The sequence below is a fragment of the Leuciscus leuciscus genome, assembly GCF_965113295.1.
Source record: "Leuciscus leuciscus genome assembly, chromosome: 19".
Lineage (NCBI taxonomy): Eukaryota > Metazoa > Chordata > Actinopteri > Cypriniformes > Leuciscidae > Leuciscus > Leuciscus leuciscus.
Genome location: NC_138743.1, coordinates 8,174,235 through 8,193,378, shown reverse-complemented (window position 1 = coordinate 8,193,378; position 19,144 = coordinate 8,174,235). Strand labels below are relative to the sequence as shown.

Sequence of the window (19,144 nt, the reverse complement as noted above, 5' to 3'; positions counted from 1 at the left end):
GGTATTTAAAGTTTTAATGTAATGAATACTATTGATTAAATTGCTTGATTATAAATATTGTAGATTACAGTATGTCTTTATTTGTACTTGAGAGTCTACATAAGATTAAACAATAATAATATTGAAAATTATTTTTGACATGAACATGGGCAATAAAAATTACACCTTAGATAAGCATCCAAAGCAAAACAGATTACAATAGATTGCATAATTTAGTCTATTTAAATGAAAAGATTTCTATTATCCATTTCTGGAGAGCAAAAGCACATCATTACACATCATACACAATCAATACATCTTGCATTATTTAATATTCATTTATATTTGAACACAATTAATAATCATTTCTTGGACTTTTCAGTGATCTGTGAACATGTGAAACTGTGTTCCAGGTGTTTTGAAGCCATAAAGAGGTTCATGAGATCACTGTGGCCTGTGATGAAGCTTTGCTTGAATGACTGCTGAAAGCTCACAGAACATGCGGACCCTGATGAACAGAAGTAAAGTAAGACTGCTTTTAATATAATATCCATCAAAATCATGTCAGAGAATCACACTACTCACCAATAGTTGCTCCGTTACATGCGTCCCAGCATGTTTTCCATTTGCTCAACCTTTCTTATGACAGCAGCAAGTATAACGGCTGTTAAGGTTAAAGGGTTTAAAAGGCAACATTTCCAGAAACAAATATGAAAGTCAAAAAGATGGCAGAATTTACATTTCTGGGTGAATTATTGATTTAACTTGCAATGCATTATGGGAAATGTAGTTCCACTAAGACAGAAAGGATATTTTTGGCGTTGAGGTCCTGTAGGGAGGTTTGTGTCTGCCTCTGGAACGCCAGTCGGGCCTCACACATGCAAGGGTCCTGAACAATCTCCACCTTCACCTCTTCACATCACAGTCAAACAAGAAATATCACAGAAATACCTCGCAAAGGGTGATTTGAATTAAGGGTAATAATTACAGAGCAAATTATCTACCCCCAACTCCAAAGTGAAAGTTATTTCATAAAGTCTTTTAGCAACTATGTAACACTGTGCAACACAGTTTATGCAATGTTGTTCATTTCTGAATTTCTCACAACATTGTGAGAGTGTTACATATTATGGGTTTACATCGATGTTGAATCAGTGTTCAACTGACTCAACATGTCAGAAATTATAAGACACTGACAGATGAAGCTTAGTGATCCCAGTTTATTTTAATGAATGATTTCTGAAGGATCATGTGACTGAAGACTGGAGTAATAATGCTGAAAATTCAGCTTTCCCTTCACAGGAATAAATTACATTTTAGAATATATTCAAATAGAAAACAGTTATTTAAACTGTAGAAATAATTCACAATATGATTTTTTTTTACTGTATTTTTGAAAGCCTTGCTGAGAATAAGAGACTTCTTTCAAAAGCATTAAAAAATCTGAATAATTCCAAACCTTTGACCAGTATATGTGTGTGTTAGGCATTGCCCACCACTTATTTCAAAGCCATATAATGCACCAGCACCACAAAGATTTTCTATTTTCTACATCTATTGCATTCAGTGCAATATTTTATCAGAAAACACATGGTTGAGCTCTTACGTTTTTTGGAACATGTTTTCTTGTCTTCTTTCAACACAAAACCCTGCCGGCACTCACAATGATAGGAAGAATCACCGTTGACGCAAACGTGATCACATTCGTGACCCAGCGCACAGTAGTCCAGACCTGCAATAAGTTAAAACTCTAGAGCCCTGAAGCTAACAAACCTCAGCAACACATACAGGAAAACAGAACTATTCGATTCTTCTTAAAAGAATATTACATTTTTAACAACAAACATATTTATATAATCCTCAGCTGGCTAAAGAAACCTATCATAAAATGGTATGATGATAATACCATTTATGAAGGTCTGAAACAGAAAACTCACTGGCACTACCATCACCATCAGCATCACTGGCTTTGAAGCATGATCTTGTGTCCTGCATCAAGACAAAGCCAGGGGGACATGTGCAGTAATAGGAAGAACCGCTGGAGACGCAAGTGTGTTGGCAGTCGTGGCCCAAAGCACAGACATCCGCACCTGAAATAAGCCATAGCGATGGCCAATCGGTCCGGGATTATTTTTTTCTACTTGACTTTCAGAATATCCATTGAGACATAGGGCTGGGCGGTATGACGATATATATCGTTACCACGGTATAAAATGTCTATCGTTAGAGATTTTGCTATATCGGGTATATCGCGGTATGCATTAGCACTATTGACACTTCAGAATGATGAAATGCATGAATGAGAGTTTAAACAGTGGGACGTGCTTGATGTTAAAAAGAGTTAAGGCCATTGCACACTGAGTCAGAAATTTTCGTATGCGTTTTTTCGTGTTCGTCAGCCTTTAAAATTCGTCACGCACAGAAACCTTGCACACTGAGTCCGATGCGTATTTATTAAACCTTTGCGGGGAAAAACGCAAAAAATACAAAATGGATTCGTCAAGCAGTGAGGATGATTTTGTTGCCCTCTTTCTTCTTAAAAAGAGAAAAAGAAAGAGGAAATATTGGGTCCATCCAATCCTGAGATTGCGCCGAGAGGAAGGAGAGTTTCACCTCCTTATCAAGGAGTTGCGAAATTATCCCGAGCGATTCAAAATTTACCTCAGAATGTCAGTGGAACAGTTTGATGCTTTGCTAGCGATACTGGAGCCACATATTAAAAAGAAGACCACCAATTTCCGTGAACAGAGACTGGCAGTATGTCTAAGGTATGGACACACGGACACACACACACACACACACACACACACACACACACACACACACACACGGTCGGCGTGTGACAGACACTTGTCTGCTTGTCAGACGCCATTCTGGATTTTGTCGTTCGCTTGTACGGTCACGGTGGCTTTGAATTGTCAAAAAACCTCTCAAAATACTGGCTGTGGATGCGAAAAAACGCAGAAAATCGAACCCGATCCGATTTTTTTTATTACGGACGAAAGTTTCGTAGACAGTGTGCAAGCGTGATTGACATAACGTGAGGTCGAATTTTTTTTTTAGCGTGCGAAATTTTCGGATGCGAATTTCGGACTCAGTGTGCAATGGCCTTTATACAACTCTGAAAAGGATGACTGGCACACTGCTAAAGTGCGCACACAGAAAGCTGCCTCTCTCAGGTGGTGATCACGATTTCAGTTCTCTTTCACGTCTTATTGCGCTTGAATGATCAAATACGCACGCAATTATGTAAAAATGCCCGTCATGTGGCGTATTCATGTAAACACAGCTGGTTATGTCTCAAGGAAAGTAAACAGTTGGGTGTAAACCGGATGTGTATCAGTATTATGGATCTGTGCGTTTGGTCTTAAAGGGACAGCAGCCTAATAAACCTACCGCTCTGTGTCATTAATGTGAATCAAACTAAAGAGAATATAACTTACTGCTCTTGACTCAATAATTAGTTTTTAGCTTTAATAAGAATATATGCACTTCACAAGAGTCCGCACACTCCACAAAAGACGAAGAAATGTCAAAAAGCGAGATAATTTCCAGTGCTTTTACTGAGAAAAAAATAAAAAAGGGCAAACGTTTCGGTCACATGCGACCTTTCTCAATAAATTATTATGATTATTACATTTCTGTACTTATTCTAACTGCATGTTAAATAAACCAATTTATCTTAAAAATGTAATTAGTTTAACTCATATTTTTGTTATATTGTATTTTCCTATTATTTGTAATTTGCTTATTTTTAATAACAGAAATTAGATAGCACAAAATAGCTATATCATGATATATATCCGGTATCGTGAATTAAATTTCTCACATCGTGAAATAAGAATTTGGTCATATCGCCCAACCCTATTGGGACACATTGCTGCAAAGTTAAAATTTTAAGAACCTTTTGTTAAAATAATATTAATATCCAATAGCAGTCGGATCACAAACTTCTTCTAATCGTTTGATGGAATTTTTATTCGATTTTCAGATCACGAAATGGCATGAAGAAAGTCATAGTCATTTCTGATCGTAACTCACTAGCACTACCTTCACCATTTTGGTCGCCATCATTGCTGCTGTTTCGGTCACCCCTGTGTACACTGTCACCAAGCCCGTAAGCACCAGCGCCTCTAATGGAGCATGTTTGCATGTCATCGTTCAAGACAAAGCCTGAGCGGCACTTGCAGTGATAAGAGTCGCCACTGCTCACACATATATGTTGACAGCTGTGTCCCATTTCACAGGCATCCATATCTGGAACAATCCATAGGACATAAACACTGACAATGCTGTGCACGGTAAAAGTAAAACATCAGGGATTTTTCCATTGCAGGGTTTGGGGATTCAAACAATGAGTGGAAAATGTCATCATAGCACTGCCAAGCCGTCTCAATAAACTAGTTCAATACTAACATCTTCAATGAAATTGAACATCACACTGCATACAATCCTATTCTTAATGAGTATTTTTTCTTCTTCAGGTTTTCTGGTTCATATAAAAAATACCCAAATTTACTTAAGAAGCAAGACTGCATTAAATATTAAGACTTATTTTCAAAGACCGTATTTTTGATATGCCTTTATCTTTTCACTAATTTTAAGTAAAAATTGCAGTAAGACAAAATACACTTATATTCAAGATACAACCTATTAAAATGAGTCTTGATATTTTATGCAATGTTGTTTTTCAAATAAATGTGTCTTGTTTTACTGAAAAAGTCAAGCAAAATTTCCTGGCATTTTCAAGCCAAGATGTAACCAATACACCTCTATGCTATCTGCTCCATTGGCCCCATATTAAATATAATCTGCCTCTAATAAATTAGCTATGGTTTGTCATCTGTCTCAAATTTACAGCAACACTGACACTGATGTTATTGCTGTACTGTTCTGGCAACGGAATAGTACAGAACAGTAAAGTCCACGGTAATTCAACAGTGATTTTGCATGGGTTGAATTAGTGGCTAGAATTCAGCTGCTAGTGAGAAAAATAATGTTACATTGCACACACAACTAAATTACAGCTCTGTTCCAAAACCTAATGACCTGCCCAAAGCATTTTAAGGCACAAAGGTTGTTCCAAAACATCAGCCACAACAAGATTATGCTGCCTTCTAAAATACATAATTTTCACCTAAATCTAAGGCAGCCGCCCATTCAATACATGTAAAAAATAGATGACTTTAACAAACATGTGCTTATCTGCTTATTGGAGATTTGCTTTGTTAGCTTAGCATGTTAACATCTTTTGCGTTGTCTCCCATATGCTTCATGTTAAGAGGGCTATTTGTGTGACATGAGTAGAGTGACCAGATCAGTCACCTTTGAGTTTGCATGATGAGTTGTCTGTTGCCTATGTAGGCAGTAAACAGCAAGGCAGCTCACTAGGTTTTGGAACATCTTCATGTAACCTGTAACTTAGCACACACAATTAGATAAATGAATCATAGCCATCATATGATATCAAGTAATACATTCACAACACTTGTAAAAAGCTGGCAAGCAATTGCTAGCTAAACAGGTTAGTCAAATAGAATTGCAAGTATTGTCGCAATGTAAGCATTCTCTATTATTGAGCTGAAATTAGTCACGGTTAGATAAAATCAAATATGTTTGTACTAAGTATGTCTTCAAAATATAAAGCAGTTAGCATAATCTTCTGGCTCTTACGTTTTAGGGAACATGTTTTCTGGTCTTCGTTCAAAATATAGCCCTTCCGACACTTGCAGTAAAAGGAGGAGCCACTGCTGACACATATGTGCTCACAGTCATGTCCCATGGCACAGGCGTCCATACCTGGAACAAGCTTTCATTACTCGACTGAGTGATGAGCCACTCTAGCAAGATTAAGTTAATGCCTGGATTTTATTACATCTAGCTTTTAATTTTGGTGGGGGAAAAAAAGATTGTTCAAAATATCTGCAAAGCCCCTAAAGACACACTGGAAACTTTATGGGACTTTTATTGGCTCTTATGTGCTAAAATTACTCAGCAAATTTGATGCCCTTAGTTTGCATAGCATTTAGCATTTATATCAATATGTTATGGTGACTAGCTGACAGCTGCACTAAGCAAATTGTTTGTACACTCTGAAGGCGTAATTTGCAAGCACTTTTCTAGCGCAGCCCTTGATTGAGCAATTTTAATGTCCAAAAGATCGACTCTCGTCCTGAAAAAGACAAACAATTTTAATTATCCACAAACAGTCAGGCAAATATTCAAAGCTCTCAATTATCTGAGGTTTCTATGAAAAACATACTTGGAGCACACTAGTCTAACAACAATTGTGAAAAGACATTGACAATATTAAATTTCAAAAGCATTCCATTCCAAGACCTTCATTCCACAAAAATAGGATGCAAAGCACATATATAAGCTGATTCAAAGCATTCAAATGAGCCAAACTTAGAAGAATGCTTCTTTGAATGATCGGTGGACTTTATCAGCACTCACATACTGAAGAAAAATTTCCTTCAGAATGTGTTGCGATCCGACGATTCAAACTTCTGGAAAACACAATAATCACCTTGAAAGTTCTAATGCCAAATGATCACAATGTATGTTGAATTGCTTTTTTTGTCTGATGAAAATTACTTTTTTTAAATTTGGTGTTCAGAGCCAACTGGTTTCCAGAGAATGAATCATCACCCACTCCCAAGGATTGAGATATATATCCTGTAAAAAAGAAAAAGAGAGCCCCATCTCCCCTTTTCTGTGTATTAACCCTACCACACAACGTCTCCCGAAACTTCGAGGTGAGCTTCTCAATAACACCGTAGGTCTCCACGTAGAACACATGGTCCTCAAGTGGATTGCTGGCCATGAGCTTCAGTGACCCCATGTCAGCCCTGTCCACTCCAACGGCGTAAATCTCAATCCCTGACGCCCGTGCTGCAGCCGAAACCTCCTCGACTTGGTCTTGAGGACGTCCGTCGGTGACAATGATGGCAACCTTTGAGATGTTCTTCGATTTAGGCCGCGCACCTGACTTTTCAGTAAAGGCTTCATCCATGGCTTTCTTGATGGCCATACCAGTCATGGTTCCTGCAGCCAAGGGTTCGATGCGGTTGATGGCTTGCTTTATAGTGTCCTTCGTAAGATGGTTTTTCAGCAGGAACTCGATTTTGACAGTGCTGGCGTAGTTCACCACCGCGACACGTGTGGCATCGGGACCAACATCAAGAGTGTCCACCATGTCAGCCAGGAAGATCTTGACCTTCTCGAACTCACCTGGACGCACGCTACGTGAGCTGTCAATGATGAAGACCAGGTCCAACGGGCGGCTCCTACACTGTGAATCTGTTGCTGAGAGTTCAGTAAAAATGAAGCACTTTAGAAGTTGCGTAACTCAATGTCTATATGATATAATGAAGACTGGTCTTTTAGTCCATTAAAGGATTAGTAAAACAACCAGATTTAGAGTTGACGGTATATGGTGTGATCCACTGGAATGGTAAATATGAGTAAAGCATATACTTTACATGCAAACAGTTAGATTACATTAGTCAGTTAACAAATATTGAGTGTGGTCGCTTTTAAAATATCCCATTGGACCTCAGCAAAATGACATACTTCAAACCACTGGCATACTAGAATGCTTCGGGAATATGAAAGGTCACATTTTCTGATCTGTAAGATGCCCTACATCAGGAATAAAGAAAAAATAATCGCCCCCTAATGTCATTTTGCTCCATCCACCTTTGAAACAAAGAACCCTTAAGATCCCTACTGCTTTATGTAAAAGGTGTCCAATTCTGCCCCTGAAGGGCCACTGTCCTGAGAATTCAACTCCAATCCTTATTAACACCTGAACCAGCTAATCATGGTCTTCAGGATTATTGAAAACTTCTAGGCAAGTATGTTGGGGCAGGTTGGATCTAAATGGCAGGACATTGTCCCTCCGGGAGCAGGATTGGACACCCCTGCATGAATAGATGGAGGGTTAAACCAAGCAGTAGAATTATTCATGGAATTATACCTGTCGACCCTGTGATGGCTATCCTGCCGTGGGTAATAATCCTGCCTGGTGCCTCTGGTAGTGATTCTTGTGGCACAGTGGACATTGGTGAGAACTGTGGTGGGACGGTCTGAAGATGTGCTTCTTGTGTCAGATTGGATGTTGACAGAGATTGGGATGATATCTTTTGATAATATGGCCCTGATCTATGAGTGGACATTGGCACAGGCTGGGATGAAGCGCTTTGGGGATTGTTCTCTGATGTCAGTGTGGATGTTGGCAGGGATTCGGGGAAGGCACCTTGGGCATACGGCTCTAGTGTGACTGATTGGGATGGGATTCTTTGAGGATTTGGCCCTTCAGTATAGGTGAACTTTGGCAAGGGTTGGGATGAAGTGCTCTGGGAGTATGTCTCTGGTGTAAGGGTGGATGTTGGCAGGGATTCGAAGAAGGTACTTTGAGGATATGCCTCGGGTGTGGTTGGAAGGGATTGGGGTGAGGTGCCTTGTGAATATGCTTCTTGTGCCAATTTTGACATGGATTTCTGAGGCAGGGAGAGATTCGAAGATTGTTGGGCTGTCAAAATCAAGGAATGCGTCATTGATGGCTTTGATGGCTGAAAACCTGTCTCAAGAGCAATTGTTGAAAAGGTCGGTTGGTTATTTGTTGATCGAATCACCGCTTTCTCTGGACCTGAATTCTGTTGTTGTGGAACAACAAGTGGCTGATTTGACACCACCGCAGAAACGCCTGTCTGTTCCCCTGATTCTCCTGTAACTAAAACTGTTTGTTCTGGATCTTGAACTTTTCGACAGACTATTGGCGCCCATTCACCTTTCAGCTGCTTGAGTGCCATAGGTGGAGATTGGTATTTATTTGTATTATAAACTTTTGTGGTTGGTATGTCTTTTAGCAAGTCATAAACTTTGAGCTGAGAAGGAGCTGTGGGTCCTGGATAACCTACTGGGATAAGATGGGGCAAAATCCTCCTCCTCTGTTTGTGAGGGCGATCAGGTCCATCTAACCAGTATTTAGTCCTGTACACTACGGACCATCAGGAGGTTGAAGAGGAACAGGAAATTAGGCAAACAGAACGTCAGTCAAACAAATACAATTGGCATTGTTTGCAATTCATGCCCCAATTTCTCATTGTTAAACATTTAAAATACATGCCACTCGAATCCCACAAATGCTTTTTCTGTAGCATTCATGCACTTTTTTATGCATACACAAGGGATGGTTCGCTCAAAAATATTCTGTCATTATTTACTCACTCTCATGTGATTCTAAACCTGTATGTATTTCTTTCTTCTGTGTTAACACAAAATATTTTTCACTGACTTTGAATGATTGGACATAAGAACAGTGAGGCATTTTTCAGAAAAATGTCTTGTGTTCCACAGATGAAAGAGTCATACAGGTTGAGTAAATGAAGACTTTTTTTTTATTTTTGGGGTGAACTAGCCCTTCAATGCTTAAATGTGGATGCATTTTATTTTCACATATGATTTTATAAATGCACTAAATATATTTCTAACATTGTGCATTTCACTATGAATTACATACTGTTATGTAAATATTTTTTGTAATGCATCTAGTAAAATAATGAAACCATAAATGTTCCATTGCTGTGATGCAGTTTAAGATACAATGCAAACACTGAAAATGTAAATAATACATAACTTGACTTGGAACTAACAGTGGTTTAAGTTCAGAAACCTACCTGCTGGGCTCAGTGTCCGATGTGGAAGCGCATGATTTCTTCTTTGTGCATAACTTTGGGCCGAAATGTAGGATGGATTTTTAAGGTCATAGGATTCACAGAGATCCACCAGCAAAAGAGAAAAGCAATATACCAAACTCCCAATGAAGGACTTCATTGTTTCTGCGTTCTTCTCAAGTCTGCTTCAGGTTGGTGTGCGGTCCTCTCGTCTAAATGACACCAGTATGCTTCTGACAGCATCCTAGACCGCACATTTAAAGGGTTGGATGTCTGCAAGAAACGTGTCAGATTTTTGTCCAATCCAAATAAAGGAGGGGGAGCCCCACCTCAAATTACCAGGAATCTGAATTACACGTATTATAACATTGCACAATAGACCTCATAAAGGATGCAAAACATTAAGGCAGTTATTCTAATCACATGTTTTACATTTACACGTAAGAGGTAATTGAGTAATACTAATGAGCCAAATGTTCATTGTAGATAAAAAGTCTGATAGCAGATTCAATGTTTTGAAACGTTTATTGAAGTAATTAGATTCAGAACATGTACAAGAAAAGAAACAGACCACAAAATAAAATAACATGCATCCATTGATTTATACAACACTAGCAGTTTTCTTTTTTAATTCTAAATCATTGTCATTCATGTGAGGAAAGTTTCCTCTTGTGTGTTAACCAGCATTACCATGACAACAGATCACTGTGACAGCTGCATACATGATGGTGCACAATGGTTCAATGGATGGAAAACAAACAAACAAACAAACACACACGCGCACACACAAATTATATAAACAAGATAAAAAGTGCTTTGAGCTTTTTCACTTTTGAAAGGATGAAAGTCCTACGTCCACAAATAAAAGTACACAATGGAAAAAATATATATTTTAACCATCACACTGGATTGTCTAAACATTTTTAATCTAGCAAAACAGATTTATTAGCCAAGGGTGGTGATTTTTAAATGTAAGTACCCAGTCAATGTTGATTTTCACAAAACATCCTCTACTAAGACACCAGGAACAAAATATAGCATTGAAAAGCATGGAAAAATAAAGATCTCACGGTGGCAGGTAAAGTGAAAGCTTTCATTGGTAAAAACATCATTTTAGATAATCTGCCCCATCTCAGAATCATTTCATTAGTGATTGACTATCAGTTAACTATATAATTCTGTCGTAAGCACAATTTATTGCAGAGCCCGAGTCATGATGTCCACAAAAGAGAATGGCATTTCATATCTCAGATACAACACTAAGTAATTAAAAATAAATCCCGCCACAAACGATCTCTTCCCCAACACTGTACCGCTTCAACTGTTTTCCTATAGTTTTACAAAAATAGATCTGCAGTGACGAGCTGTTACAAGAGTCATGCGAAAGAAATAGTCATGGGTAAGTCTAAGCTGCTGATGTGATGAGTGGATGCTGGGAGTCTAAACGCCTTCCAAGTGTTGGGATGGAAGGCAGGATCGAAAGGCAAAGATGGGAGTCTGCACTGGCTTTTACTGACGAAACCAGTCAGGGGAATTCAAGCTGGCATGTAAGGAGGAGGAGGCTCCTTCGCTGGCATTGTCATGGCCATTTCATAGGTGGGAAGGATGTACTATGATAAAAAGAAGACACCATTAAAATAAAGCCAGTCTGAGGTCGTTTACCTGAACAAAACCACACAGCACACTTTCCTTTGGTAACAAGCAAAAAAAAAACTGTACAGCTGCTGGTCTGTTAAGGAGTCTAGAAAAAACATTGCTCAAAAGCTCTTTCAGAGGCAGAGAGTGCCATCTACTGTAACAGTGTGTAACGTGTATTTGGATATAACTAATGAGAGAGGATATTAGGATGCTAAAAATTAAATCACTGTACAGATCAGTATTATTATTATTATTATCTAAAACTATTGAAAATAATTTTAATAAAAATATTAGATGAAAAACTTAAATCAAAATTAGAAACTAAGTGAAATAAATAAGTTGAAGTACTAAAATTACTAAACCTAAAACTGAAATAAAAATAAATTAAAGCTATATAGAAATGAAGAAAAACTCAAATCTAATAAGAATGACAAAAGCACATAACAAAATGGTCAAAAAACTTAATTCAAATTATTAGTAAATGCAGTTTATATAGTATACAAATTAGTATTTATATAGTAGATCAATAATACTAAAATAACAGATTTTAATTTGCACTCAAAAAAAAAGAAAGAAAATATTCTAAGAAGACAAAAACTAAATTCTGTTAATGAAATGGCAAAATTGACAAAAATATTAAAAATAAAATTTGTTCGTGAAGAGGTTTGGATTGCAAAAAGTGGCCGTTATATGCAACAATGGAGCAAGGTATTGAAAAATTGTTTCAGAGGCAAAGACAACCATGTTTTTCATCAGAATAATGTGAAGTGATGAACTGTACACAATTAGACCAACATATTCTAAAGTAAATAGGGTTTAATTGATGTTGTTACATTTCATCAGATTGTATAATGCCTGTTAATGGTGTAGTGTTGGGAACCCTGTTAAGATGGACATACCTGAGGGGGGGTCTCAAAAGCAGGATAGACGGCAATCTCTGGAGTGTTCCTGTTGTTTATGTACTTATAGCAGTTCCACACACAGTTGATCAAATAGGCCTGTAAAAAAAAAAAAACATAAGTAGTCTGTAACCTGGATCTTATAAATAAAATATGTACAGATTCAGTGTTGGAAACATCAAGTGAGGCTTATATATCTACCTTGAGGACGATGAGAATGGCAAAAAAGATGAGCACAAACAGGAGGAGACAGCTGGAGTCCAGAGAGAGCAGGTTGTCTTTGTAAGGGAAGTCCGGCTAAAAGAGACAGAGATTTTAGGTTACATGTTTTTAAATGAGCTTCTAGTGTCAGAGGCTTGCGACAGACAGGTGGTAGAGGGCAGACTGACCAGCTGGTCCAGGTAGTCCTTGATTCTGGGCAAGTACGTGAGGGAGCTGATGGCCACCAGACAGCTCAGTGCAAAGTCAAACAGCTGGTAGCAAAAGAACGGGATGAGCCAGCCATCACGATTCTGTGCCAGAGGGGAAAATAACAGTCATGTCATAGACTGTTTCTCACCATTTTAATGCTGATGCAAACCTGTAAGACTCCAGGGAATAATGAATCATCCAGTTTTGAGCAAATAAAAGGAGCTGTGCTGAATAACTAAGAGAACTCAGAGAATGCCTAAAATGGAAAGGGAGCTATTAGCAGATCTGACAAGGCTGTGACTCTACTGGAACAGCAGTTCACTGCCTGGAAGGCCTAACATATGCGGTCAGAGGATACTCAGGGTCTAAAACACAGTTAAAGCTCAATGTTCACTCGAGGTAACAAGCTCAGGTATGGCAAATATGCATTGACAGTAGTGAACTCATGATTTCACAGCAGAAACTACTAAACAACAAATGCTCACAGATCCAACCTGTTTTTTAAAGATGACATCAAGCAAGACTGTGAAATACAGATGAACACAATGATGAAATGCATTATTCTCACGTCACAATACATTAACCTAACTTACTCCGCATTGATAGTAATAATGGATGAAATTCAGTGTATTGCCTTTAAAAGTCAGAGGATGTTTACCATGTTTAAAGGAACCGTATGTAAGATTGTGGCCAAAACTGGTACTGCAATCACTTTCAAATTACTGTAGAGCGGTGTATCCCCTCCCCCAATCTGCAATCTCCCGGTGTATCCCCTCCCCCTCCCCCCTGACTCGAGGTTGCCAGATAGGCTGCAGGATCCAGCACAAACGTTTGTAGCTGCAGCTGTGGTAACTAGAGCAGAGCTGGCAACCCGGATGCCGAAACACTACTGACTTCGTGATTGGTAGATAGGTGGAGGGTGGAGCTTCAGGCCAAAACACAACATGACAACATCAACATCAGTCGAGGGCTGCAACTTCACTTTTAAATGACAATATCCTGGCAGGACTACTGTTGTCAGTGATATAAGTATTTGAAATGAACATGATTTCTTAATGTCTAGTGACATATCAGGGCCATTTTATGATTAATTGAAATACATTTCTTACATACGGTTCCTATATGTGTGCATCATGACATCCCTATTTACAGTACCAAATAATACATGTTATTGTGTTCAACATTAGATATTAAACTAATAGCCAGGCATAGTAATCATTTAAACTTACAGTAATGGCTCCATACACCATCATGGCACTAATAGTGAGCATCAGAAGAGAGATGGCAAAGCCCACACAAGCGTTCTCTACAGGGGTGAAGGAGATGTTGTATATAACATATAAATACAAAAAAAATATCCAAAATACAAACAAGTATAAAAATTTATAATTAGGTTTTATAATTAAACATTTAAATACAAATAAATATTGAAATATAAATGTGGCATAAAAATATAGCATTACAAAATATTGTATTTGTATTAATGACTGAAAAAAACTCATAACATACCTGACATCCTGTCTGACGCGAAGTAATGCTCAATAACCTCATACTGCAGGTCAACAATAGGGACGTTCTCAGGGTGAGTTACTGCCACAGTCAACAGAATACCCATCAACAGGTTCACCACCTTTGGACAGAGATTTTATTAGCAAAGAAAGTATAGATGGCATAGATAGTAAGACATAACACCGAAATCAAAAATGAAAGTGTAATATGACAAAGTCTGATGATTCACTGTCATGTGACTCCCTGTACATTTTGTAATTGTAATTCAACAGGTTAAAGAAGTCAAGGTCTTAAAACATATGTCTTGCACTTTTTACTAAGAATATATGTGTAACTTATAAAATTAACAAAAAAAGTTAGATCATTTATTAAAAACCAGTCAGTCTTCAATGGGTCAGGTTTTCTGGAAACACTTTGACACAATGATTTACTTCAATATTTACCATTGAGATTGGCAGAGCGATTATTCATTTATTTTTGTAGGCAAACAGTGCCCTTTTATCCAAAAGTATTCATAAACTTGCCAAGCAACACTTCATTATCGCTTATTAGTTTTTGTGTTTGATATCTAGTTGCCATTCAACATACAAATATATAGAGTTGATTTAAACAAATATTAAATAACTTACCATCATATACATATAATAGCTATATTATTCTAAATAATTTCCTTTAATCACATTTCGTGCAAATTATCAACGAACTGAATTTCAACCCAATGACAGCATAGTAAACAACGTCAGGCCTCAGCTAGCTGCTAGCGGTTAGCTTGTTAGCTACCTACAAATATAATATAAATTAACACTTAAATATAATCTCCACATCACATTGTCCTACTTCAATTGACAAATAAGGTCCTTATAATGCGTTTAATACAAATGTAACACGTCTAATCTCGTTTACGTGTCTTGTTTGTTGATAGTTCCAATTCAAAACATTGAGTTAGCCTAGAGGTCGTAAACATCGAGCTAACACGGCTCTGCTTGCCAAAAAACATCCACACAGACGCACTTTAACACACAGACACACCTCGAAAAGAGAGGGGGAGACTGCTGATATATTTCAGTTGTGTTAAAATCTACAACATGATATTTATTGAATGTTTTAAGCCTCGTACCATATACCAGGTACCCAGGATGATGGTTCCAGTCCGCACATGACAGCAGCCGCAGCAGCGCGCGCTGTACAGTCGGTCTCGAGACGGTTTAAAACGCATGTCGTTCTCGGTGCTTTGAAGAAACATCGAAAAAAAAAAGAGACGAAACGAGTCTCCTCTGTCAAAAACAGCAGTTACAACAGTAGTGTTCGATCTTTCTGCAAAACTCCCCCTGACGGGTGAGAAACGATGGGGGCGTGACCACAGCTAAAACATAGCGATGCCCGACTCGGAAACGAATCGTTCTTTTGAGTCGAATCTTTTTAATGCATCGGTTGAACCGGTTCACAAAAGAGGTTTGAAGTGGTCTGAATCAGACTGAGAAAAACGAGTTTTTACTTTTCATTGTTTCTCGAGTAAACCTTTTGGCAAAATTTGTTTTCTAACCAGAAACCCAATTTTATGTTTTTATTGACAGAGGTAAGGCTAACAGTATTTGAGACTCTGTGAATAAGAAGGAGTCTCTATCAAGACTTAAAAAATATGTGAGTGTTGATCTATGTAATTGTATGTTGTTTAAGTATTTACTTGATATCTTTATACCCAATTGCTCCCTTTTGCTGATTTCTATATTATCATCTCCCCTGGCACCCTGTTTTCTTGTATTTGTATATTTTTGTTTTTCAATATTTTTGTTTTGTATTGTATTCATATTGCCAATATATGATATTGGCATACATATTTAATACTTGTATTTCTATATTGCATGTTGCTTGAATAAAATAAAATAAAACATCACTTGAATTTACGAGAGTTTTATTAACAAACTAATGTGGAAATAGTAGTGAAATATGCACGCTGGGTTGTCAGGGACGTAATACGCAATGGCGTAAATGAATTCATTTTGAACAGGCTCTTTGAAATGAACTGTTCATTTAAACCGATTTGCGAAAATGAATCATTACCGAGTCGTGCGTGGAAAATGGGGCGTGGCTATTCGGATCATGCATGGAAAAGGGACATGGTCATAGTTTAATCACACATGACTGCGTTTATAATTACTACTGCTTTGGTGGGTCGCACAGGGGGATGATGCTGTGCATGAGTCCATCCAGCTGTAGACAGATGCATGGAAGTTCAGGACACTGTGCTTTTCTGAGAAAAGCTTTTATGAATTTGAAGAGCTGTTACATAATAGATAAGATGCTGGAAATTATATAAGGGATCAGGTGATATACATATGTGTGTCAGGCTAACATAATCTTCTAAAATGGCAATTTATTATTTTGCCCTAGACAGTTTTATACACCTATTCCTGTGTTTTCAAATATATTTTGGAGAATATAGCTGATAATAATATACAGTTTGGACATATTTGAATACGTTTAGTTGATCTTTTAAATTTGTTTTTTAAATGTTTAAATTATTATTTTTTAAATAAATTGTGCCTACATATGAATGTCTTTACAAAATTATATATATATATATATATATATTTATATATATATATATATATATATATATATATATATATATATATAAATATATATATATATATATATATATATTTATATATATATATATATATATATATATATATATATATATATATAAATATATATATATATATATATATATATATATAAATATATATATATATATATATATATATATATATATATATATGTAATTTTGTATATTACTTTGTATATATATATATTAATTTCCATGTAAACAAATGTCTTGCATACACATTAACAAATACTGCTTGAGACCCCTCAAGATCCAGCTTTGAAACAAGCTGTCGATTTTAATGAATTTATTGCAGCATTCAAATGGTAATAATGCTGACCTGTGGTTGAGGTAATTATCATTTTTTTGTGCAGAAATAGACTTGCTTGAGACCTTAAACTAAGACCCAGATCCAGACCAAGACTTTATGCCTGGAAACTCAGAATAATAAGATCCAGATCAAGGCCACAACTTCATGACTCAAACTTTTTAAAATCACAGGACATTTCACTTCCAATAAAATCTCCTAAATATGACTGCATGCAAAGGGCAATAAAGGACAAAGTATGCAATGATCATCGTGGTTGTGGGGTATATCATGTAGAGGTTGTCTTTGGTTATGTATTAAAGTCCTTCAGTGATTTAAACATTTATGTCTGAATTGAGCCTTGTAAAACATGTCCAAAAAAAAGCCACCCTGCAAATCATTGATTTTCAGTTGTTTTAATGGAGACACTGATTAACCTTATTCTGTGATGAGTTACATTAATTTCCATAGTTTCCGACTCACAGCCAGACTTAGAAAAGAAAAGAAAAAAGTATATCAATATGCTGTTGCTGCAAAACTAAGGTACATTATTTACATTCCAAAAAAACAAAACAAAAAACATCAAAACAAAATAATAACAACAGTGCCGTTGGTTCTTAGGGATGGGAGTGAATACTGAAGCCTAGAAATGGCAAGTGAAAGTTCTGAGCCGAATGATTCATGGTCATTGGTGCGCCCTGGGGGCCGGAGCCAAAGCCAAGACATTACGACGACACCTGAGGAGCGTTTCGTCATCGCCTCAGGCCTTGTAAGGAAACAAACTAAATACTTCAACGGACCAGGAAGGAAAACATTCCCGATCTCGTTCTTTACGTTCCATTGCAGTAGCCCGTCGGCTGAAGTGCACTCGATTCCTGGCCATCTTCAGCCGTGTGTAGCACTAGAAAACAACAAGTGGGAATATCCTGGGTCGAGGAGGAAAAGATGGTTGGGAAAGTGGAGGAATGGATCTGGGAAAATGTGCGAATACGTTTCTAATCTAAATCAAAATTGGCCATTTGCTTTGGCATTCGAGAAGGGTATTGGCAGGAGGGGCGGAACGGTAAAGAGAAATACTGGAGCGATTAACCGTCAATCTTCTGTCTGTCTGGTTAAGATACATCTTTTCAGTCACTGGTGTTAATCTTTTGGCCCCACAGGGCACCTACTGCAGTAGTGCATAAACAAAACAACAAAAAGAAAGAAAAGAAATAAAACTGTCATTTTGTTTTCCTACAGTTTGAAATAATATTACACAATAATAATAATAATAATAATAACATCAACAATAACAACAATAATATTATTAATAATGCTTCAAAGATGCCGGAAATTATTGCCTAAGGCATGATTCTATACAATATCTTCAGTACATACTTTGTAAGTGTTTGAGGAAAACAATCCTTGTATCTGCTACTTGTTCAAAAAGAATGTACAGCTTGATTACTCTAGTTTTGTGCCTTAGTCCTTTTTGCTGCCTTTTCACATTTTCGACTTCTTTTTCCCTTACAGCTTTAGTTCGTTGGCAATTTTCGAGGCGATGTTCTTGAAAGCGATGGATGTTCCTGATATCCGCTTGAAGCGGACGCCGTTTAGCGAGAGGCGGGGCAGTTTGCACACCTCCATCTCCCATTGGACCAAGCTCTCGGCGTGGCCGTCGCCGTGGACACACAGGAGCAGGAAGCGCTCGCGCTGCTCGTAATCGCAGTTGTTGGCGTCCAGGACTTTGCGGATCTCGCGCATCATCTCTGTGGGCTCCATGGAGGAGGTGGTCTTCATGCTCCAGGTGAAGCGTAGCGAGCGGGGTTTGGCGTCTTTATGTTCCTCTTTCTGATCCCCAGACACATTTCGACTGCAGAAGAGAAGAGACCACAATCAGAGAAATATGCATTCGGTTGATTCCTGAATGTATGTAGACATGCTTGTGTGAACATGACAACATTAAAGGGATAGTTCACCCAAAAATGATAATTCAAAATCATTTACTCAGCCTAAAGTTGTTCCGAACATGTATAAATGTTAAATATAAAATAAAAGAAGATATTTTGAAGAATGTTTGTAACCAAATACCGACCCTTTCCAAAAAATTTGAATATCATGGAAAAGTTCATTT

The 19,144-nt window shown here is 37.5% G+C and overlaps 3 protein-coding genes across 14 annotated transcripts in view; all 3 read right to left on the bottom strand.

Annotated features, from left to right (window-relative positions):
* Window positions 1–10,020, bottom strand: matn3a (matrilin 3a). 4 transcript variants are annotated; one of them, XM_082148598.1, is made up of 7 exons: window positions 9,663–10,020; window positions 7,961–8,983; window positions 6,712–7,287; window positions 1,586–1,711; window positions 793–891; window positions 565–634; window positions 1–487 (listed from the first exon to the last, which is right to left on the bottom strand). In XM_082148598.1, the coding sequence occupies exons 1-6, from the start codon at window positions 9,817–9,819 to the stop codon at window positions 579–581; spliced, it is 2,037 nt and encodes a 678-aa protein (XP_082004724.1). In that variant the 5' UTR covers window positions 9,820–10,020; the 3' UTR covers window positions 1–487; window positions 565–578. The 4 variants fall into 4 exon arrangements, with proteins under 4 accessions (XP_082004724.1, XP_082004726.1, XP_082004727.1 ...); XM_082148600.1 differs by lacking the exon at window positions 1,586–1,711; XM_082148601.1 differs by lacking the exons at window positions 1,586–1,711; window positions 7,961–8,983.
* Window positions 10,021–10,165: 145 nt separating this feature from the next.
* Window positions 10,166–15,474, bottom strand: laptm4a (lysosomal protein transmembrane 4 alpha). Its single transcript, XM_082148675.1, has 7 exons — window positions 15,234–15,474; window positions 14,117–14,237; window positions 13,837–13,913; window positions 12,586–12,708; window positions 12,398–12,493; window positions 12,197–12,295; window positions 10,166–11,269 (listed from the first exon to the last, which is right to left on the bottom strand). The coding sequence occupies exons 1-7, from the start codon at window positions 15,357–15,359 to the stop codon at window positions 11,195–11,197; spliced, it is 717 nt and encodes a 238-aa protein (XP_082004801.1). The 5' UTR covers window positions 15,360–15,474; the 3' UTR covers window positions 10,166–11,194.
* Window positions 15,475–17,431: 1,957 nt separating this feature from the next.
* The window catches only part of mark3b (MAP/microtubule affinity-regulating kinase 3b), a 64,314-nt gene continuing 62,601 nt past the window's right edge, over window positions 17,432–19,144 (bottom strand). For all 9 annotated transcript variants that reach the window (XM_082148579.1, XM_082148582.1, XM_082148585.1 and 6 more), the window contains one exon: window positions 17,432–18,883. In XM_082148579.1, coding sequence (XP_082004705.1) covers window positions 18,538–18,883 — 346 coding nt within the window. In that variant the 3' untranslated portion in view covers window positions 17,432–18,537. The remainder of the gene's footprint in view (window positions 18,884–19,144) is intronic.